The sequence below is a fragment of the Opisthocomus hoazin genome, chromosome 3 (genome assembly GCF_030867145.1).
Source record: "Opisthocomus hoazin isolate bOpiHoa1 chromosome 3, bOpiHoa1.hap1, whole genome shotgun sequence".
NCBI lineage: Eukaryota > Metazoa > Chordata > Aves > Opisthocomiformes > Opisthocomidae > Opisthocomus > Opisthocomus hoazin.
In genome coordinates, this window is record NC_134416.1 from 89,804,766 (window position 1) to 89,828,902 (window position 24,137).

Below are 24,137 nucleotides of genomic sequence, written 5' to 3' on the forward strand. Positions count from 1 at the left end.
TTCCTAGAAATTCACAGTTAATTTTGTTTACCGCTACATATGGCACGATGAAATTTATTTTTTTAGTCTGAACTTTTGTGCTGCTTTAAAACTCCTAGTACTTCAGACTTAGTAAAGATAAGGAAGCAAATTTTCTCCTGGCAGGAACAAGATATTTGCAACATCAAAAGTGGTTTTGCACTTCTATTAGTATTTACAAAATATTGTGAATTCGTAACATTTGTCCAGCTTGCACATACCAATGGTACAAAATCCCCCAGTTACATCAGTAATAAAATATAAAACTTTTATTTTAAAATTACTGAAAATCACACCTTATCCAGTATTTTTCCATCCAAGTAAATATAAATACCAAATTAAAAAATATTATTTTCTTTGTGTTTCAAGACACAAAGGATAACAAAAACATCCATCTTTTTTAGATCCAGGGTAGAATTCTCATAGTGAGCACCTGAATGCAACTTACTCTTGAATTAAGTATTCTTTAGAGTGATTAAAAAAACTTCAAAAATATGGGGAAACAGAAACAACTTCTACAGATTATTAGGGTTAGGAGATGGGAAACATAATAATGATCACAATTTATGCAGTTCTGTCACTGCTGAAATAAAACATTCCTTCTTGAAGATGTTTCAAGTTAAGACCTGAACAGAACTGGTAGATAATTCTGCTAGAAACATTTAATGACTGCTGCCATGATACTGGGAAATGATCACTTCTAAGTTTCTATAAAATATGAATTTTTCTAACACATTATTTGTTGTTTTTCAGTCAAGATTCGCACACCAGTAGACAACAACTTCGCTCAACAAACAAATCAAAAGCAGATTTTGGTACCTTGGTAACAACATGATGTACTAAGTAGGTTTTTTTGTTTGCTTAATCCAGCATATATGATAATATTATACAGGAATCCTCATAGAAAAGAGGACAAAACTGAGGTTTCTGCCATGGACAAAAACTTCATAACAACATAATACAATGAATATACAAAATACATATACCACATGTCAGGTTAGTTAGTAGTGGCATTTGAGGTTTCTGGAGACTGAAGAAATTCATAGGGATCATGAACCATGTCTTGCTGTTCTCCAACACTCAGATGAGACGGGCTTCCTGTAGAATATAGAAAAAAAAATGGAAACCTTAAAAAGGACAGAAAAATAATGGACATATATTTATGTATATAAACATGATTATTTCACATGTTCCTTTCAGACTTTTAAAGCAAGACAGACATTTAAATAATATTTAATCAGGAGATTTTGAAAAAGAAATTACAATATTCTTCAGTAATTTAGATCCTTTTTGAAAAAAGCAGTCATTCTTTTATTACTACAAGTTGAAAAATTATATAAAATGTAATGAAGTATCATCCAAGCAACATCCACCTTCTCAGAAATGGCACCAAATTGTTAAGTGGTATATTGCCCTATCATCCTGTCTTATCACTGAATTTTACAGTCGACAGTAGAAGGCTATTGCAGAATCCCACCTGTTATTTGCTGCATATAACTATGCTGACGTAAAATAAACATTATATACTCCTCGGCATTTCTAAGAGCGTAAAATGCAAGTAAATATAAACATATTTGCCAGTCAGTATCAATTTACTTCACAATTACTTCAACCATGCTGTTTTGGTTTCGGCTGCTGCTGGCCACCCCTCCCCCCGCCGGGGTGCGGAGGAGAATGGAAAGAAAGAGGCAGAAACTGGTGGGTTGCGATAAGGGCAGTTTAACAGAACAGCAAACAGAGGGAAACAGGAACAACAACGATACAGACAAGGAGAAAACACGACACGAACTGCACGAGCCACAGAGCCGTTCTCCAGAACACGACCAGCGCCGCGCGCTCCCGAGCCGGGAGTGAGTTCCCGCCGCACCGCCCGCCCCACCAAAACCCAGCATGACGGCACATGGTATGGAATACCCTGCTCTGTTTGGCCAGGTTGGGGTTGGGTCAGCCCACCCGGCTGTGCCCCTTCCTGGATTCTGGTGAAAATTAACCCTGTCCTGCCCAAACCCAGGACATTATCCACCCCTTATTCCATACCATCTACATCATGCCCAGGTCCCCCATTGTCCAGTTGATCACCACCACTTCTCCTGTCTCCAGATATCATTCCCTTAGTCTATGGATCATCACTCTAAAGTGTCCGTTGAGTTCATTTAATCCATGACTTCAGGCTCCATCTGTCGTAATGGTCTTCCGTGGCAGGAGAGGAGATGTGTGGTAATCGGCGGTCACTTGCTGCATCTGGAGCTCACGGCTGATGTATCTGGTGCGGCCCGTGTCCACAGTCTGCAGGTTGGAGACGTCGATCTCGATGAAGTTGCTGGGTGCCAGCTGTAGAAAACCGGGTCCAGTCCCATCATCACTGTGCTCTGCAAGGGTTCATCAAAAAGTCCATCCTTCTTTAGTCTGGGTGATTCTTACTATGCTACTACTGGTATAACATATAACAATTATAACAGTGATAACAGACAGTGACAAGGTTATTTAACAATTAACTTTATACAATTTATTTATTTATGGACTATTCTCACCCAAAATCAAATCCCCATAAGGTACACACCGGAATTCCCCATCCTTCTGCATTACCCACCAGGTACACCCAGGTCCATCAGCAAAAGCAATCCCGCGGACGGGCTTACCTTTGCCCGAGGCAGGACTAACCCACACTGTCTTCCCTAACATGTTCCGCATGTGCACTACAGGGACTTTATCCCCTTCTACAGGGCGCTGAGGTTTTGACTGGGCAGGACCAGCCCGGTTGGTGGACCCTCTGGTGTTAACCAACCAGGTGGCCTTTGCTAAATGACTATCCCAGTTTTTGAAAGTCCCACCCCCCCATTGCCCTCAAAGTGGTTTTTAACAGCCCATTGTACCGCTCGATCTTTCAAGAGGCTGGTGCATGGTAGGGGGTGTGATACACCCACTCGATACCATGATCTTTGGCCCAAGTGTCTATGAGGCTGTTGCGAAAGTGAGTCCCATTGTCCAACTCAATTCTTTCGGGAGTGCCATGTCACCACAGGACTTGTTTTTCCAGGCCCAGGATGGTATTCCGGGCGGTGGCATGCGGCACAGGGTATGTTTCCAGCCATCCGGTGGTGGCCTCCACCATTGTGAGCACATAGCGCTTGCCTTGGCAGGTTTGTGGCAGTGTGATGTAGTCAATCTGCCAAGCCTCCCTGTATTTATATTTTAGCCATCGTCCTCCATACCATGAGGCTTTATCCGCTTGGCTTGCTTGATTGCAGCGCATGTCTCACATTCATGCATAACCTGTGCGAAGGTGTCCATGGTCAAGTCCACCCCTTGGTCACGAGCCCATCGGTATGTCGCGTCTCTTCCTTGGTGGCCCGAGGTGTCATAGGCCCACTGAGCTATAAACAGTTCACCCTTATGTTGCCAGTCCAGATCCACCTGAGCCACTTCAATCTTGGCAGCCTGATCCACCTGGTGGTTGTTTTGATGTTCCTCAGTGGCCCGACTCCTAGGGACGTGGGCGTCCACGTGACGGACTTTTACAACCAACTGCTTCAGACGGGCAGCAATATCTTGCCACAATGGGGCAGCCCAGATAGGTTTGCCTCTGCGCTGCCAGTTGTTGTTCTTCCATTGCTGCAGCCACCCCCACAAGGCATCAGCCACCATCCAGGAGTCGGTGTAAAGATAGAGCACTGGCCACTTCTCTCGACTGGCAATTTCTAAAGCCAGCTGGATGGCTTTCACCTCGGCAAACTGGCTGGACTCACCTTCTCCCTCGGCAGTTTCTACAACTTGTTCTGTAGGGCTCCATACAGCAGCCTTCCACCTCCGCTGCTTCCCCACAATGCGACAGGACCCATCCGTGAACAGGGCATACTGTTTCTCATCTTCTGGCGGCTGGTTATACAGTGGGGCCTCTTCAGCATGTGTCACTTCCTCCTCTGGCGATACTCCAAGGTCATTGCCTTCTGGCCAGTCCATGATTACCTCCAGAATTCCTGGGCGACTGGGGTTTCCCATTCGGGCACGCTGGGTGATCAGCGTGACCCACTTACTCCACGCAGCATCGGTGGCGTGATGCGTAGAGGGGACCCTCTCTTTGAACTTCCAGCCCGGGACCGGCAATCGTGGTGCTAGGAGGAGCTGTGCTTCAGTGCCGACCACTTCTGAAACAGCTCGAATGCCTTCATATGCTGCCAGAATCTCTTTTTCAGTGGGAGTACAGCGGGCCTCGGATCCTTTGTATCCCCGGCTCCAAAACCCTAGGGGTCGACCTCGAGTCTCCCCTGGTGCTTTCTGCCACAGACTCCAGGTTGGGCCATTCTCCCCGGCTGCGGTGTAGAGCACGTTTTTAACATCTTGCCCTGACCGGACTGGACCAAGGGCTACGGCATGAACTATCTCCCGTTTCATTTGTTCAAATGCGTGTCCTTGCTCAGGGCCCCATTCAAAATCATTCTTCTTCCAGGTCACGTGGTACAGAGGACTTACAATCTGGCTGTAATTTGGGATGTGCATCCTCCAAAAACCCACAACACCCAGGAAGGCCTGTGCTTCCTTTTTGCTGGTTGGTGGAGACATAGCTGCTATTTTATTGATGACATCCATTGGGATTTGACGGCGCCCATCCTGCCATTTTATCCCCAAAAACTGGATCTCTTGAGCACGTCCCTTGACTTTACTTCGCTTAATGGCAAATCTGGCTTTCAGAAGGACCTGAACTATTTTCTGCCGTTTCTCAAAAACTTCCTCCGCTGTGTCACCCCATACAATGATGTCATCGACGTACTGCAGATGTTCTGGAGCTTCACCCTTTTCCAGTGCAGTCTGGATTAGTCCATGGCAAATGGTGGGACTGTGTTTCCACCCCTGGGGCAGTCGATTCCAGGTGTACTGGATGCCCCTCCAGGTGAAAGCAAACTGTGGCCTGCACTCTGCTGCCAAAGGGATGGAGAAGAATGCATTAGCCATGTCAATTGTAGCATACCACTTGACTGCCTTTGACTCCAGCTGATATTGAAGTTCTAGCATGTCTGGCACGGCAGCACTCAGCGGTGGTGTGACTTCATTCAGGCCACGGTAGTCTATTGTCGGTCTCCACTCTCCAGTAGATTTTCTCACTGGCCATATGGGACTATTAAAGGGTGAGCGAGTTTTGGTGATCACTCCTTGACTCTCCAGCTGGCGGATCAGCTGATGAACGGGGATAAGGGAGTCTCGGTTGGTACGATACTGTCGCTGGTGCACCGTTGTGGTCGCGATGGGTACCTGTTGTTCTTCAACCCTCAGCAACCCCACAACGGAAGGATCCTCCGAGAGACCAAGCAAAATAGACAGCTGTTTAATTTCTTCCGTCTCCACAGCAGCTATGCCAAAAGCCCACCGATACCCCTTTGGGTCCTTGAAATACCATCTCCTAAGATAGTCTATCCCAAGGATGCACGGAGCCTCGGGGCCAGTTACAATGGGGTGCTTCTGCCACTCCTGCCCAGTGAGGCTCACTTCAGCCTCCAGTACACTCAGCTCTTGGGACCCCCCTGTCACTACAGAAATACACATGGACTCTGACCCTTGGAAATCTGATGGCATTAAACTCACTGTGCACCAGTGTCCACTAGAGCTTTATACTCTTGTGGATCTGACATGCCAGGCCACCGAATCCACACCGTCCAATAAACACGGTTGTCCCTTTCCTCCACCTGGCTGGAGGCAGGGCCCCTCTAATCCTGGTCAGAGAATCTGCTGTTCACTTGCTGTAAAAATGACTTGGAGGTCACTTCAAGAGGATTGGAATCAAGATCAAACTGTCTACCTGGTCTGGAGAGCTGGCTGCTGGAAACCTGAGCAGCATTTTTCCTAACAGAATCCCCTTTCGTGATTGTTTTACCTCGCAACTCATGTACTCGTGCTTCTAGACTTGAGGTGGGTTTTCCATCCCACTTCCTCATGTCCTCTCCATGGTCACACAGGTAGAACCACAGGCTGCCCCGTGGTGTATACCCTCTGTATTCCCTCTCCTGAGCAGAGAAATGCTTGCCCCTAATGGCTGAGATTCTGGCCCATACAGGTGGGGAATAGGATATATTATCTTTGATTTGCTGGACCTCCCAGGCCAGTTTCTCCACAGCTGAGACAAGAGAGGAAGAGAGACTTTCCTCATATTGCTGGAGTCTGACAGCCACCTCATCCACTGTTGGTGCCTCCTTACTACTGCCAGTGAGCTGGCATATGAGGAGGGTGCACTCCGCAAAACATTCCTCCACATAGATGGAGTGCACTGGACTTCATCTGGGTCTGTGGGTACCTGCTCTTCATCTGGTTCAAGGTAAACCAGCTCCCGCACAGCTAATTCCCTCAAGTACTGAATACCCCTCTCCATATTGGTCCACTTGCCAGCAGAGCATACAAAATCCTCACTGAAGGGGTACCTCTCCCTCACGCCTGACAGAAGTCTCCTCCGGAGGCTGAGGACTTGTTCCTTCTTCCCAATGGCCTTGTCAATGCCCCCGTCCCTGGCCAGGGATCCCAGTTGCTTGGCTTCCTTGCCCTCTGATTCCAAGCTGCTGGCCCCGTTATCCCTGCACCGCAGCAGCCAGGTGACAATGTGCTCGCCTGGGTGGCAGCTGAAATCTTTCCGCATGTCTCGCAGCTCACTCGGGGACAGGGACCGGGTGATGATCTCTGTCTCTATCTCCCACGATAACCCTGGCTCATCATCATCCCTCCTGGAGCGATCTGCCCTCTTTGCGTCTTTCTTTAGTTTTACGGGGGCGACTGCTACCGGCACAGGTTGGTCACTGGGCTCAGCCGCGATGCCTGCAGCTGGAGCTGCGGCTGGAGCCGCTGCCGTGCCTGCCGGGGGAGCTGGGACAACGCCAGTCGCTGTGGCAGCTGTGGTGCCGGTCAGGGGGGGGGCTGTGACTGCCTGCTGGGCTGGAGGGGCTGCAGGGCCAGCTGGGGGGGCAGCGCCAGTCGCAGCGCCTGTCGCTTCGTTTCCCCCCTTTCCCCTTTAGGGCACTGAATCAGGCTGAACAGGGCTCGGTAGGCGTGGGCCAGACCCCAGCACGTGGCAGTGATTTGTGTCTCTCTGGAGTTCCCAGGGTGGCAGCACACTTTTTGCAGATATTTTACTAGACTGTCCGCATTCTGTATCTGTTCAGGGGTGAGTTTAAAACACACGGGGGGTGCCCACTGCCCTAGACACCTGCCCATGCTGTCCCACACACCCAGCCACTCACAGCTATCCGGCCCGGGGCAGGTCTCTGCACGATGTTCTTAACGACTTGTTTAGCCCTAAACAAAACCTGCAACCCATTCAGGAAGCATAACAATAGAAACCCCCTGGACTGAGCATCCCATGGGTACTCGAAATTCTCAAAAGCCATTAAGACCAGTCTGAAGGAGGGGGGGGGGCAAAAGAGTGGGGGAAGGTATCCCCTTCGGTTTTCCCCACAGATTGGGTTTGATTATTAACAAATTCTAAGACATAGGATCCGAGGTACGGAAAGGACCGCAGTGCCGTATGCAAATACAAGCCTAATTTCATGCACAGTGATGCTATCATGTCATAAGTCGACATCATACAGTACAGTAAAATCATAATCCTGATCCTTTTCCCTGAGGTAATGAACATCACCACAGGGAACAAGCACAGCAAGTACGGATTCAAAAGCCACAACCATCTGATCAAAAACAGAAACATTTTTACCGGCGACTGTTTAACTAACACAGAAAAATGCCTATAACAAAATTTAACAAAATCTAAGAAAGCTGTTTTAACACCCGCTGCTCAGCCCTGCCGTTATCCTCGCCCCATGCTTGGGCGCCAAATTAATGTTTTGGTTTTGGCTGCCGCCGGCAACAAAAGCGCCACGCGGCCGCCCCTCCCCCCACCGGGGTGTGGAGGAGAATGGAAAGAAAAAGGCAGAAAAACTGGTGGGCTGGGATAAGGGCAGTTTAACAGAACAGCAAACAAAAGGGAACAGGAACAACAACGATACAGATAAGGAGAAAAGACACGAACTGCACGAGCCACAGAGCCATTCTCCCGAACACGACCAGCGCCGCGCGCTCCCGAGCTGCGAGTGAGTTCCCGCCGCGCTGCCCACCCCACCAAAACCCAGCATGACGGCAATGGTATGGAATACCCTGCTCTGTTTGGCCAGGTTGGGGTTGGGTCAGCCCACCCGGCTGTGCCCCTTCCTGGATTCTGGTGAAAATTAACCCTGTCCAGGCCAAACCCAGGACACATGCCTAATAAAAAAATAAGTAACTGCAATTAGTGTCATTAATTCCATAGCTCAAAAGTATGTCTCCTTCGTTGCCTTTGCCATGCATATTTAAAAATTAAAACATGATCTTGTATACAGCACACTGTTTTATCAGAGTAGTTTCATACAAATACTTATGTAAATTAAAATGTAAGTTTTAATCAGTTTCAATTGGAGCACGAGTACTTTAACTTCTGTGACACAGGTAACTTTACCAAGATGATGTTGGTCTCTTTCAGAGGTATTGGAGAGGGAACTCAAATTGGATGATGGCCGGGATCCCGCTCTGTCAGCCTGGGCTTCATGAAGGTCCTGCAGCAGCTTAGTTGTTTCATCCAGATGTAAATGGTTATCGTCATGATCGAGCTCCTTCTTCACTTTTCCTAAGGGCCACCAGTTACCAACCAAAAGTGACGATTAGCACATGCAGACTGACTCGTGAATTACCAAGTCACTATAAAAAAGTTCTAAAATAAGTTAACACAAGTGCTGCCTATTACACAAACAACCTCAAACTTGCATTTTCCTTTGCACTTCTAAAAGGCAACAGCTGCAGATCTGTTTTCAGTTTCAAGAAATATATGTTGAAACGCATTTGGCGATACTGGAGGATGAAGGAGAGCGCCATGGGAAATGGCTGAAACTGAACCGACTCCCAGTACTTCACCAGCTATAAGAGCTTAATTTGTCTTCCTCATCTGTTAAACTCCACACATGAAACAACATATTTAGTTTGCAGCAAAGGAGAGGAAGTCAGTAGGAAGATAAATTAAATATCTAACTTAAACCACAGTTAAAATAGAATACGTAATTTATGGAGGTGAAGAAATTCCCATCACAGAAGATTTTAAGAACAGTATTTTCTTCAGCTACACTGATTTCATAGTAAGCCAAATAAAATTCTGAAATTGGAAAAAATTGGAAGTATGTGCCACCATTAAAAAAAAAAAATCTCTCAACCTTAAACAGGAAAATAAACTCTTTCCCTTCTCTTTGGGCTGTCTTCAGAGCAGACCTTGCTAACTTTGCAAGAGTTATGACATGAATCATAATCATTCTGGCTCTCTCCAGAAGCTAAGTAATCTAGAAGTGTGATTATTTATCGAAAGATCAAAGAAGAAAAATATAAGCAGCCTTCAGTGGAGTAACAAAATCATAGTAAGACTGATATGTCTAAACATTAGTTATAAAACAGGCATTTATTCATTTTTTAACTGAACTGCAATAAACTTAGCATACGACACTATAATCAAGAGCTTACAAACGCTTTTCAAAGAATACTGCACCTATGGGAGAAACCTGTAGGAATTTTTTTTTCTTTAAGCTTTCAACTACCTTCGTTATCTTTTATAACAGATAGTTTGGCATCTTTCACATTCTGAATTAGAAGCATATTAAACCATAAGCAGTATTTTTTTATGACGACATTTTTGAAGACATTGGATCAGCTCAGCAGCCTGCAGAACATTACCTCTCATAGTATTTTAAGAAGGATACCTATCAAAGCCATGTATTTGAAACAGCATCCTAATACTTTCATATAACTGCCTTATTTGAAGCTAAAGTCTTTTCAACACCTGAAGCTTCTTCTGATTTTTGTTTTGGGACATTCCAAGTGGTTATATTATTGAGCTTCACATATCTACCTCTCTCCCAAGTTATTTCAAAAGATAGCATAAGAAGTAATAACATTTCTGAGCCAAAGCTCCATGCTGATTCTTAAAATTTATGTCAATATGAACACACACACAAAAAAAAAGCAAAGCTATCAAAATTGCGAGGTACAAATACTTTGGTTTCTTTAGTGGTAGAGGAAGAGCACACGGGTGTCTCAAAGGAAAAACAGACCAAGGTTTAATTTATTTTGTACCAGGCCTAGACTCCTACCTATGTCAAATGTAGACTTATTACAACTTTTTGAACACTTTTTTATTCTTAACAAACCCAGATGTTATATTGCCTAAATGGTACAACTAAACCGTAATTCATGGCTTGTATATATAATTACTTACCTAATGAACTTAACATAGAAATATCAAGAGATACATCTGAATAGGGTTTCATAGAAAGGAAGTCCAAGTCAGAAGTGTTACTGTCTCCAGCAGATTCTCCAACCTATAAAAATCCAAGAAACAGACTAGCAATAGTGTCAAGCTGTCATAGTAACTTTTTAATGCTTAAGGTAAACTCATGAATCCATGCTCTCAAAAGTCTGCAGAACAACACTTGAGACTGGAGCATCCATAACTATCTTGGCTAGCCTGCAACTCACAGGCAGCTCAAACACGGTTCCAGGACAGACCAGTCATATGAATGGCAAGGGATCTGCAGGGTAGTCTAAACATCTTTCACCTCATCATATGGGACTGCAGAAATCAACAACCACCAAATCCTCTGTATACCTTATCACGAACCACTCCCAGAACCCCTCTTTCCTCACCTTGTCAATGCAACACTGGATTTATTGAATTTTTTTGTATGCAACTAATAAAACCAGTAAGGTGGGCCTCCCTGGACACCATATTAGCTGGAGCTGGTCTCTCAAATATTTTTTCTGTACATTTGGATAACGAAACACAGCCTGCACTACAACAGTTTCATTTTTTCCATACCTGTTGCAATACTGCGATGTAATGGCAAAAAGTAAGAGATCAAAGTAAAAGTCATTACGCTTCATTTTAACAGAATTCTCTGAGGTTGCCTAATTCCAGCAGGAGCAATAAGACATGCAGGTACATACACTAGTGGGTATTATCTTTCAGAAATATGAAAACGAAACCTAGCATTTTCATGAATTAACTTAAACAGTTATCGTCCAAAGAAATACAAAGCTTTCCACAAAACATAAAGAATATTTACAAAACTATAAAATTTATTAGTTGCTATAATATAATCCGTATAATTTTCATGTGAATTGCCATGGAATACAGTGCATATCTTCTGTTGTCACAAATAATTTGCAAGATAAAAAATATACCACTTAAAGATTTGGTTAGTAGCTTTGAAAACATAAGATATGCATTATTTACCCCTACTTCCTAACAGACATTATCAATGGATGCAGTAAAACTGATCATTACTACTGGGTTTTTTTCCACTTTTACAGCAGGTTGAACCTCAAATACGCATCAGCAGATCAAGTATCTTCCAGACTCCTAAGTGGTCTTTCTGCCTCTGAGATTTAGTTATGCATGCTGAATTGAACTAGAGAACACAGAAAAACAGGACAAACAAAGCTACGAACTAAAATAGACACTGTCAGAGAATCAATTTTAAGTACTGAAAGCTTATTCTAGATACCGCAATATAAATCTTCTACCTCAGAGCACACACAACCTTGCACTGAAACAAAATTAATGTCTCAACACTCTTTTTTTTTAACCACACAAACCATTTTACCATAATCTGTTTGGAAGAATCCGGACAGGTATGACGCAGCTTGTGTTCTTCTTTTATGAGAACTGGCAGAACCTAAAGAACCAAATCATATTATAGATCTTAGCATTTCATACCTTATGTTTCCTAAGAATACTCTTAGTTTATATAATTTGCTGGTTTACCAGGATCGGATCCTATGCCACCACTGAATACTACCGTGTTTCATGATGTTTACATAGAACGTTCACAACAAACTAGACTAGCTCTTCTCTAATGGGTGACCATATACACTCACATAAATAATTTAGAACTAATCAGGACAGCCTCTTTAGGACTAACCTAACAGCCCCTTCTTTGTCATACACTCCACTTATCAATCTTTGCTGTATACAGAACAGATGCACATTAGATAAAATTATGAATTTGCATGTTGGAAGCCCAGAGAGCATTACTTTCTCAACTTAAAATGCCAGGACACTTTTTCCAGTTTAAAAAAAAAAAAAAGAAAAAAGAAAAAAAGAAGAGACTGAGTATCAGCATAACTTACTTTTACTTCATCCAGTGGTTTTACTGGGATGTTTCGCCTCTGAAAAGAAAGAATACTAACAATTACTTTTATCCAACATGAGAGAAAGACCTCTTTCTCATACAATTTCAAGTATATTCAAACTTCACATACAAAATAATGCTAGAAACAGCCAACTTTTTCAGATATCTGTAATGCAATCACAGTGTAACAGGTACTGTTCTGAAGTATTTTAGCATTATGTATTTTAACTAATCTTTGAGTTCCCTTACGCTATTTCTTCTGCCCGTGAACTTCATATTCAAACGCAGTATATTAGTCATTACTTCAGTACCTTCTGATTCCAAATCATTTAAGGTTGTACTTTCAGAGATATTAATTCTTACTCAAATGTAGCAGCATAAAATACTCAAGCACAAAACACCATGTCATATCATCAGTGAAACACATCTAACTGCACAGAATCTGTACATATCCATGTGTCACAACTGAACAGCATTTCTAAGTGTAAATAGCCCTTAACCATTTGATAGGTATTCAGAAATTCTCATTGGGAACAATATTCATAGAGCAAGGTGGCAAAAGAGGAAAGGCACATGTTTTAATTTAAAGCTGCTCAGTATGTCGTATACACACATTTCTAGATGTAGAAGAATATTCAAAATATTGGTTTTGAGTTTTTCGAACTTTCAAAATTTTTTGAACTAATCCTTTACATTTCTTTCTGTTTCACATGCAACCTTTTTCCAGCAGGGACTGGAAAAAAATACCCCAACAAACTCCGAAGGATCCTCTGTATTTTTCATTCTACTGTCTCCTTTTCCCCAAACATCACCCACCTTATTCTACTCCTAAGTCTGCAGAGATTTAGCATAATCTCATTTCCACCATGTCAGGAAGTCCGAGTACCTTCCATCCTCCCCCCCACTTCCCTCTCTTTATTCTGGAATCATTCAGACCGCCATCATTTTGAACAGCAAACAATTATTTCAAACTAAGAGTGGTTTTCAGAGGGAACATAACATGAAACAAGATTTTGCAGTTTCTGGTAGTCTATTTTGTCTTGGGAATGCAAACATTCCCACTAGAATTACACACACTTCTGAGAAAAATGTCTTCTGCAGTCTCAGTATGAATCTCCTAGGTAAAGTGTTTTTGGAAATTAGTTAAAAGTTTTTCCTTCATACATACTGGATGAATTTAAAAGTTAGGAGTGTTGGGTAATAGATACCTGTAAAGTGATATTAATCTATTCTCCAATACCATTTCAATGTTCCAAGTAATTAATCCTTCCACAAGGAATATATTTTGCATTTAAATTAAGGAAAAAAAAAATCCTTAACGAAAGCTTTGCAATGTAGCTCAGAAGCAGATACATAAGTCATGCCACTGAGTGACAGAGCTGCCCAAACACCATTCAGTTGGTCGGTCCCTTCCTCCCCCTTCTACGTTGCACTCCCCTGCCTCTTCCTTTTTGCAGCCAGATACTGAATGACATTGGAGAGTTGCATCTAGCTGGAGAAAGTAAAGATTACTTCTCTGCTGATTAATTCAGTTTCCAATTCAGTTCACCACGTGGTTACACAAACAGCCAAGCCTTCACTGCTTAAACTGACAGTGGAAAACAAAGCATCTCATACAATATTCAAAAATAGAAACAGGTCGATTCTTGTTTTGATGAATTTGTGACATTTCTGTGCATCAAGGACACACCTGCTTTAGCTGATAAATAGTTTTGGAATGATCTCCACTAGTGATCTGGTCCAGAAGATCATCTACTATTTTCTTGCTGTAATTTCCAGCGTCCTTCACAAACTCTTGTAAGCTAGCAGGAATGGAAATACAAGCATTACAGAAAACACTTACTTTTGTAAAAAATATTTCAACTCACAATATGGTTTTCCCCAACTATGCTGCATTACATTAATATTTTCCTTGTTCTTATACTCTCCTATGCTTCTTCAGAAAAGTAATTAAGGCCTTCAAGACGGGGGAGGGATTGTTTTTTATTTTTTTTTTCAAATGGAAGTAAATGTATGTGCAAACTTACTTTTCACAACAACCAGCAAATTTTCACCTGAACTACCATTGCTAGTGGGTTAAAAAAACACAAAGAAAAGAAAAAAGCTTGTGATTAATTCTTTTCCTCCAAGATTAACAGTTTAAAGAGAAGTTTAAAGCATTTCCTTTTCAAGTAGCTTCAACTGTTTCGAAACTCCTTGAAAAATATCACTGTTTTAAAGTCACTGAAATCTATTACTGGCATATCTAAACCTGCTTCATGCTGGGTTTAAAGCAAAGTGCTAAATCTTTAGCAATCTATAATATCTTGCGGTTAAAGACTCTAATAACAAGATCCATAACAGCCTTGCAATAAAACAGGGTAACTTAAAACCGCAAATGGAAAAAAACCCACACCAAACCCAAACCATCAAAAAACCCCCACCAACCAGGATGACAGCTAGCTTCAAGTTTTAAAATGAGTTATTTTTAAAATAAGTTCTAGAAAAAAAAAATTTAAAAAACAGGATTTTGAGGTTCCTAGTTGACATTGAGTCCAAATTGCTTTTCATAAAATTGCTAAGAGAAGTTAGGCCTCCTTATAAGGAAGTGCTTACCTCAAGGCACACTGTATCCCAGTTTCATCACCGTATGCCGAGTACAGGAGCTCCATTTCATCTGATTTCAAATCGTGAAATATAGAGTTGTTTTGCATGGAAGGTGCTGTACTAGCACTTGTAAGAAAGGTTACTAGAAAGGTACAAGTAAGAGATGACACATGATTAACAGAAGTGTAAAAGATCACTTGGGGAGAAAAAAAAAACAAAAAAACCAAGACTTTGTTTTCTGAAACAGATACAGAGAGTGCAGCATATTTTTTCCTCCAACTGAAATCAAGAGCAATATCTCAAGGATACTTCCAGACTCTAAAATCAGTGTAACAATTTTAACCACATAAATAAACGTACTTACACTACTGCAAAATAAAGAACTAAGGTAACCACCCCACTCCCACAAAAAAGGATTCATCCCCATGCCCCCTTTCATATTTCTGCTTATTGCATGTGTCTACTATACTGTTACTTGCCAGTTTCTGAAGAGCAGAATAGAAACTATTAAAAGAGTCAGTAATACTAGAAAAAAATCCGCAGTTTGTGAAACCCTTGTCCACACAATACAAAAATGCAAGTGACCAAAAGGTTTTTTTCCTCAACTCTAGGTGCAGTTGCTCAGTAAAAATTATCTCCTCCAGAGAAAATGGAGTACCATTACTGGAAAGCTTACAGTATGGCTACAACACCAAGGCAAAACATTAATCCATAAACTCCTAATTAAGTTATGTTTAATACACAAAAGTCAATTGAAATAAAACTGCATTCTGCTGTAAATGGAATAATTATATATTATAGAAATAAACAAGTGAACTTTCATTTGGAGACAGGTATAATATGAAATTATTTTATGTCAAGAAATTGCTCAAACATTTAATTAACACAAAGTTAAAACATTTTCTTTGGCATTTACCTTTATTTCTTCGTTCATCTTTAAAGCCCAGTGTAGTGAAGCCAGGTAATAATTTGCTAGACAGCGAACTCAGATCCACTGGGTGAGTTTCTTCCTCTAATAATTTGATTTAAAGGAAGATGATAACTTTTAGTAAAGCATTTCATGTTTAAAATTTATTTATGGTGAATATTTAGATTTTGCTATTTTAAGAAGTTGCAGTTACCATAAGGGCCAAATATCTTTTAATCTGTACATTTTTATTAAGCATAGGAAGTGTAATTCAGGTTTTCCATTTAAATTTCAAATACATGTTGTAAATATGTTTCCATCACTTATTCACAAGATCTATGGCTTACTTAGTTATTTCAAAGTATATAGCAGCATCTGAAATTCTTTTACCAGCTGATTCACTAATATTCAAGATCTAGATATCATGAAGTAATAAAAAAAATTTCTTATGTTGACTAAGTGTTAGTTTGTCTAAAGAAACCCAGACATCACATAAAGAACCTCATTAAGATAATTACCATTATGGCTACAGCAATATTTCTTTCTTCTGAAGTTCTGTGACCTTCTTAATTAAAATGGCTCAAATAATTTGGAGTATGCTTTTAAACTCAAAAAAATCCCAAGAACATTTAGGACACTTCCAGTTATTTTAAAACCCTCTGACTGTTACGGAATCTAATGATAATTAAGCTCAATTACTGAACAACAGAAAGCAAGTATATCCCTAGAACCCTACTAGGATAAAAAAAAAAACACCAACAACAACAAAAATGCAGATTATATTATTAGCTGTAAATTCAGTGTAAGTAGCATTAACTACACAAACAAAAAAGATTCTGGAGCACAGAAACATCAGGAAGCAGTACAGTACTTTACAGCACACAGTGAAAGCTTACTCTGCTCCCATTACTGTCACTGTCTAAATTTTCAGTGACATGATTTCAGAGGTACTAAATCACATTAAATTTTTTTTTTTTTTTTCAGAAATAGGTAAGGGCGTGATGGCAGACAAAATGCTCAGTTTCATTCCAGAAAAATTTGCTATCAATGAAAAGGAATTTAGACAGTAATAGAGTTACAGGTTTGTATCTCCTAACCAAAAAATCAACAGAAATGAGGCTAGTCAGAAGGGTTCATGCATTCCTCAATGCAACAATAGGTAAGCTGTGAATGAATTCCAATCTCAAAAGGTGCAGAGAAGAAAGAAATCAACATGATATACAGCAGCATAGAGACTATGACATTTCATTCATGACAGACTTTCAAAACTTCCACATTTTGAGCTCAAAACTAAAAAGACATGGGAAGCATAAGACAACATAAATAACATATAGTAGTAAGACAAACAAAAACGCACAGAAAAGATCAAGGAACTAAAGAAAAACAATTAAGCAAAACCCAATTAACTTAAAACTGAACTTCAGCTATTAAAGTTTTGAAATAAAAAAGGTAAAAGATTATTCTGAATTTGCATCTATGCATTGCACATTTACATAGGATTACAGCATTTTCATTCACCTTTTGTCTACTAGATTTTAACACTACAGAGTACATGCAGGAAACGCCTGTCTTGCAAGTTCTCCAAGTTGTAGTTATTTTACCATCTTACTGTTAGCATGAGTACAACAGAGCATTTGAAGAGTGAAAATTTGAAAGGCAAAGAGAAACATCTTATATTGGAGATACTAAATATAGCTCTTGGGGAAAATGGTTTGCAGAATAACTTTGTTTCTTTTTTTTTTTTTTAAAACAACTCCTGTATACTACACAGGCTCTGTATGTACAGTTGAGACTTCAAAAATCTCCTCGAACATTCAAGATTAGAAATGTTTGCTGGAAAGATTACGGCATGTACCTTCTGCTTCTGGATCAGATGAATTTACTACACTAAATAACAAAGTCCCATCTCCATTTTTTTTCAGATAACCAATCTGTAAATAGAACCACAAAGAAACATAAGCAATCATTCAAAACAGTCCAAACTCAAAGGACAAGCTGCTTCCCTACAAAGAAAACTATAAAAAACATTTTTAGCTGTATTCAGACCCTGCACTCTGGTATTCCCTTTTTAATACAGAGAATCTTGGGTCACAACTATTTATCACCGCCTAGCAAATGCTTCAGAACAGAAGACTTAGGACTAAAAGTTCGTATGTCATATATACAACTCCATCTTCCTAAATCACATCTAAAGTTTGCATCCAAGAGAAAAACAATTCCATTATAATTAGTATGGAGCTAGATTTTCTGACTGCCAAGCCTAGAACACACCTTCTTTTTGGAAGCAGAACTGTAACTCCTATCCACAATCTACCTCTCTGTTTTCAAATCTAGACTGACCTGCTTGTTTTCATCTCACCCACAACTTTCTGTAATTACAAGTACTTTCACGAATGCACTACCATATTCTTAAAAGAGGAAGAAGTGTTGTGACAGACCTATCAGACCACACAAACACAAGCTAAAAAGACTGCCAGAGATGTGAAAGACAATAGAACACACTGGGGTCTGTAAAAATAGAGCCAAAACTGATCCAACAAACTTAGCTGATGTCAAAAACTCACTATACACTAATCATGCAAAAAAGACTGCCACTTCCGAGTAAAGATGGAAAACTAAAACTATGCTCTCCCTAAAGAAATAATAGTAAATGTTTCGAAGTAAATTGAACAACAAATCTTTCCCCTATTTTGTGGGGTTGGTTTTTTTTCTTCTTTTTTTTTCCCCTCTCCCTCTTAAAAAGTTTAAAACTGTCTCCAAACGTAAGGCGAAAGCTAATGCTGACATATAATAAAAACAGAGGTGACAAGAGCTGGAAAGAGAATGAACAGGAACAACACCTTCAAGTGATGGCAAAAGTTAACAATAGCTGAACTCTAGGAACATGTCAGCATTACCTAGATTCAGTGAAATCTGCAGTGGGTTGTCTAGCTGATTAACAACCTAGACAATTAAGAGCTGCACACCTAGAACAACTCTTTCCTGAACACTGCAAAACTGAATGCATCAGCATGAAAGGCCTTTTCAGTAATGCCAGCAATTAGCAAAAGACTGGTATTGCTTTAAAGGGTTTTTAAAAAGTCACTCTTACTTTGGAGGTTTTAAATAGCCTTCAATCCTAGCAAGTCTTCTCATTATCCAAAGAAACAGAAATACACTGAAGAAGCCGAACCTTCTCCCACTGTTCTTTAAGGCTTTACTCCCCAATCCTCTTGAGCCTAAGGTGACTGCATAACAAGGGCCATTGTCCAAGAAATAGACATTAAGTTTGAAGACAAAATTACTACCATTAGTGCTTCAAAGAAAATGTCTCTTCTGCAACAGCTGTTAAAAAATAGGTGGAAAATGCAGGATGTAGCAACATCCTGATGGTTTTTTTGATTGCAGCGGTCACTAGAGTACATGACAGAATGAGCAATGAGGACGAAGTATAATGGTGGTAATAAGACTGCACACAATGCAAGGGAAACAGCATAAACCTAACTCAACATAGGCCTGTAGCAAATGCCTGTAGCATTCAGTCCAGCCCTAGAAAGAAGTAAATGAAGGAATCCACCATTATCACACAGCTAAGAAAATCACAGCCCATAAAAAGATCATGCTGAGAAAACTGCACTGTCACTGAGCTTTTCCTTGTAAGTCTTGGAACAGCACAAAAACCAAACACACGTGACAGTATCAGAACCACGTTTCAGATGATCAAACCTGTTGTTAGCACTGTCCAAAATTCCAACATGGACAAACTACTGCTATCTTTAACTAGTCAGTGAAGGATGTCTGTATTTTGTACTCACACAAGAATGTGCTATAGCTGACAGCAACTACTTGTAGGTACAAAACTACAAGAGGTTCTGGACTTTTCATTGAAAACAGTAATTTAACACTTAAAAATTCCTGAATTCCTTAGATTGGGGGGGAAATTCTAATAACTCTTCAACCCATGCCAAAGTTTGCTTTTTCTGAGGTTGCAACAATAAGAAGCGTGTGATGCTATTTTGATCACTTTCAATGCTAAGGTTTGCAGTTAAGGAAGCCAGATTCAAGACTGAGAAACATTTCACTGTTTTCTGCAAGTGAATTTCTAAAGATGTTCAACACACAATACAGCTTGAGATCCATTTAGAACACCCTATTTAGGATAGATAATAGTCATATTGGTATTCCACACAGAACATACACCTTAGATGTTACAGTCTCAGAAAATGTAGTACTAACACCCGTTTCCTAAGATGAAACAAAGCATTCAATAGTCAGACACAAAATGGGATTGTGAACTTAGTTGTGCAGTAGACCTTGCTGTTGGGTAGATATCGATTGATCCTATCCCGAGCTTCATCTGCTGCATGTTCCACTAGGGCCAGGACATGTTCTTCAGCAGTGCTATCTGTCAGGCTGCATGCATTTCCCTCAGGTTCAAATATGCAACTAAGAAAGAAAAGAGGAGCAGCTGTAGAAATTAAAAGCTAAAACAAAACAAAGGGCTGAATTCTGGGTTTGCTAAATAGAACAATCAGTCCCACTCCTCTCCCAGTGTCAGTCTGCTTCAGCATTTAAGTGGAATTATAATCATATTATGAAACTGAAGTTTTGCAGCAGCAGCTGAGAACTACCAAACTACTGAACTTCAAAAATTTAATTGTTTCTGTACCTTGATGAAAATAAAGAAAGTATTACAAAACAGAGATTGGGAGTATAATTGCATTAATACAAGGCAAATGCTGTATGTGTCCTTACTCTCCCACATGCACGAATAGGTTATATTTTCACAAATTACAAATATAAAGATGCAGAAAAGAAATTACTTGATAAGGGAATGGTGACTGTAACTCTAATCTGAGAAAAAACCCTGAATGGCTGTATTTATGAAGATTACGTCATTTAGTTGTTTGTAGAAGTAGGACATGCTCCCAGTCTAACAGGGAGTCCTTTAATTCCGATGTTTGTTAATATTGGCAATTAGTATTCCTAATCAGTATCAACCGTGCCATTCCTTCTCATTGAAATTATAGAATTTAACATTTATTTTCAGTAGATCTCTTTCCATTAAACCACCAAAAAAAAATAAAATACTACAAATAAGCATACCTAAGATGGAACAGGACATATCTTAGCCATTATATAAAATCAGAGAAGTGTAGTATTATAAGGGGAAGTGTGAAGACATCGTAAGATATGGCAGACTTCATTATATTATATATGTAAAATAAACTTTGTACATTAAAATCTTTCAGGGCATTATATGGACATTAGACACTAGGGCCAAACACCTTAGGTACTGGGTAGAGCATCTCCTCACACCAAATCCATTTCTCTCTCCTGGGGTATCTTCTTCCATTTGCTTAGCTAAGAATTTCTCTCTGTACAGAGATTCAGATCCGATACACAAGAAAGTTTTGCTATTAAAGACAATAAAAAGATCACAGGATCATACTGTTATGAGACAGATGTTTTACACGGTTGTTGTTTCATTGAAACTTTAAGAAAGGGTGTACACAGCAGGAAAGTCCTAAACAACTGGTACTTTCTATCACACAGAATATTTAATGGACAAGAATTTTGAGAGAATGTTCAGAAGGCTGCAACATCCTGGACAAAATTTTAAAAAACTACTTAGATATTAGGATGCCCAAATGATCAAGACACTTCTTAAACTACAGTATAGAGGTCTCAACTGCTTTAACACTTTGCAAACATTGACTTCAGCTCTTTCACTGTTTTAAACTGTGAAATATGAAGGCAAAAATATCTGCTATTAGGTTCAATTCTCCCCCCAAATCTCTTATGGTACATCAAAAAGAATATATCTATCTTACTGATGCCAAAATAGAAGTGTTTAAAAGGTCAAGTTAATTACAAAAAACAAATTAATCCCAGCTATAAAAGTTATATAAACATTGAAAACAACAGGAAAGTAAATTTATACCACAACTGATTGCAAGGAGACTAGTATAAGGATAAAATTAAATGTCAGTTATTTTTAACTATCTGAATTGTATGTTACGGTAGATATTAAAGACTGTATTGCTTGGCAGTCTCAATTTCTTGCTCTATTAACTGTCTGTATTTGAAGATGAGTACACAAAAAGTGGCAAAGTGCAAAGTTACTCCTGTAATGGAGTTCATGTAAGAATTAATCAGAAGAGAAGATCTATTATTTTGGGCATCATACAAATCAAATAATCGTATCTTTTAAAAAAGCCAACTAAACAAAAAACAGACCACCACCACCCCACCCCGCCAATGAAGTCTTGTTTACAGAAAGGTACTTTCAGTTAATTCCTATACACAATCCATTAAACAAAGAAGAAATTACACTTCAATAATTCTCCATGATACAGCAAGATACGTTTCTGTATGCTGACATTAGATAGATCCAGCCAAAAAAATCACTCAATTTTAAATTATTTTTGAAGATACATATTGCAGTCTCCTATTTCCACAAAACAACTACATTAAAATACTGCTTCTTTCATCAGACATTAAACAGGATTACGAAAATGTCTCAAGTGTAACAAAAAATGTGGCTGATTAAAACGCCAAAGTTAACTTTTAACAAAAAAGAGAGAGCATGAACTTGAAATAACAAGCTGCATTTCCCTTTTTTTATTTTACTTTGAATGTTTAAGAAAGAAACCTGCAGAATACATCTACATGATCAGATAATTTAATATATGACTAGTAATTCTGTTAGTTTTATTTTCCTAAAATTCCAGTTGATAAAATAAATGCTCTACAATTTAAATTCAGTATCTATCCAAGGGTGTCTATGTAAGAACACTGAAAAACATAATTTGCTTGTAAATCACAGTTTCTGCTAAAATCTCCTCATAAAATAGAAAATAAAGCCCTTTAATTTGACTAAAATTGGATTATAGCTATAAAAACACAACTTACTGACACAGGGGGGCCTACTAGTTGGAAGCTAGCTATTGCAGTAGCAACGTATTTTACAAAGAAGTTTAATAAGATTTCATTGGGAAGATGTTATCATCTGCTCCAGAAATAATATCACGTACCTCTATATCCTGCCAGGTAAGACTAAACTTGAATAAAATCATTGACTGATTTTGGGCCACTTTGCCCTCCCAGAAAGGTTCTGTTAGATTTTGATACAGTCAATCGTTTTAGAGGGGCAGGAGGAAAAATGGGACAAAACACAAAGATATTTGTGGCTATGGTAAAAATTAAAGAACATTTCAAAGCATCATGAGAAGAAACTACTCATTTAGTACAGATATAAAGAAGGATATACATACTTTAACTGTAAGTGTTTAAAAGAATGTGTAGTCATTCTTTGAATTGTTTGTTTCAAGTTGGGAAACAGCGCATTATCAAACAAGTTCTATAAACGAATAAATAAAATACAATAAAATTGCCCATTTATCCCATGGACCACAAGGAGAAAAGCTGAAATGTGTTTCCTTCCTGAATTCTTTACTGCTGTCTCACACTACAAAAGCTGCAACAAACCAGTAAGCATGCCCATTAAAACCTTTACCTAATAACTTCTTTATTTTGCTTTTTGGATTTCTTGGTAGTCTCTGTTTGTACAGGAACAACTTCAGGGACAGGTTCCTCAACTGCTGTGTCTTCATCACCCAAAAGAGCTGCCTGCTGAGAAAAATCCATGTCCTGCATAAACGACATGCTGCGCTTCAAAGCTAACAGCCGTTCCTAGAATCAGAAAGGACAGAGCGGCAGGGACTTAACCTTTCCCTCATAGCCAAGATGCTATGATAATGGGATGGGATGGGAATGGCCATGGCCTTATTTTGTTCTTAATGCCTCGTTTCCAATGGCGATGCAACATGATTTGGTCATGGTAGCATGGCATCAGAATTTCTGCAGCCCAACTATCAAGAGAGAAACAAACAAACAAACAAAACTGCATATGCAAAGACAACTGTCTATTTTACATAAAACTTACCATAACTGCAATACATGCGCGCACGCACACACACACACGCATACACACAGCAGTTAACCAAAGTAACTTCATTTTACAAGCCAACAACTGTATTTCAGTAAAAAGCGTGTTTGCACGCATGCTTCTGTGAAACCCCTGAAACCTCCCCTACACCCACCACCTTCAAAAAAGAAAAGCTGTCTTGCCTATGCAGAAATAAAACTGAGATCTTGTTTTAAAAGTTTCAGCCAGAAGCAACATTTTAAAGTTGGCTTTTATATACATGGATCTTAATTGCTTCCACTGAGGCCAGTGAAAGAAGCTCCTACAGATTTCAGTGGTGCAGATAAGGCTCAGAAATAAGGATGTGGTTATAATAAGAATGCTATCAAGCCCTTAAATACAGCAGCACTAACAGGCACTGCTAAAATTAATCACAGATGGATGAAATAACTTTATCATTGTTATTAATTATGTTCCTTTTAAGCATGACGAAAAAAAACCCCGAAGAGTTTCTGCTTTTTGTTTTTAATAGGTCTCTTAC

The 24,137-nt window shown here is 39.8% G+C and overlaps 1 protein-coding gene across 12 annotated transcripts in view; it reads right to left on the reverse strand.

Annotated features, from left to right (window-relative positions):
• Positions 1 to 272: 272 nt before the first annotated feature.
• Positions 273 to 24,137, reverse strand: part of BRD9 (bromodomain containing 9) — a 33,914-nt gene continuing 10,049 nt past the window's right edge. Inside the window, exons 7-18 of one of the 12 annotated variants that reach the window (XM_075417002.1) lie at positions 23,186 to 23,361; positions 20,955 to 21,044; positions 19,980 to 20,112; positions 17,543 to 17,618; positions 15,697 to 15,792; positions 14,790 to 14,922; positions 13,885 to 13,996; positions 12,193 to 12,231; positions 11,667 to 11,738; positions 10,280 to 10,382; positions 8,483 to 8,650; positions 273 to 1,116 (exon numbers count right to left, since the gene is read on the reverse strand). In XM_075417002.1, coding sequence (XP_075273117.1) covers positions 1,016 to 1,116; positions 8,483 to 8,650; positions 10,280 to 10,382; positions 11,667 to 11,738; positions 12,193 to 12,231; positions 13,885 to 13,996; positions 14,790 to 14,922; positions 15,697 to 15,792; positions 17,543 to 17,618; positions 19,980 to 20,112; positions 20,955 to 21,044; positions 23,186 to 23,361 — 1,299 coding nt within the window. In that variant the 3' untranslated portion in view covers positions 273 to 1,015. Of the gene's footprint in view, positions 1,117 to 1,235; positions 2,388 to 8,482; positions 8,651 to 10,279; positions 10,383 to 11,666; positions 11,739 to 12,192; positions 12,232 to 13,884; positions 13,997 to 14,789; positions 14,923 to 15,696; positions 15,793 to 17,542; positions 17,619 to 19,979; positions 20,113 to 20,954; positions 21,084 to 23,185; positions 23,362 to 24,137 lie in introns of those variants that run through there. The other 11 variants (XM_075417000.1, XM_075416999.1, XM_075416997.1 and 8 more) reach the window with 11 other exon arrangements.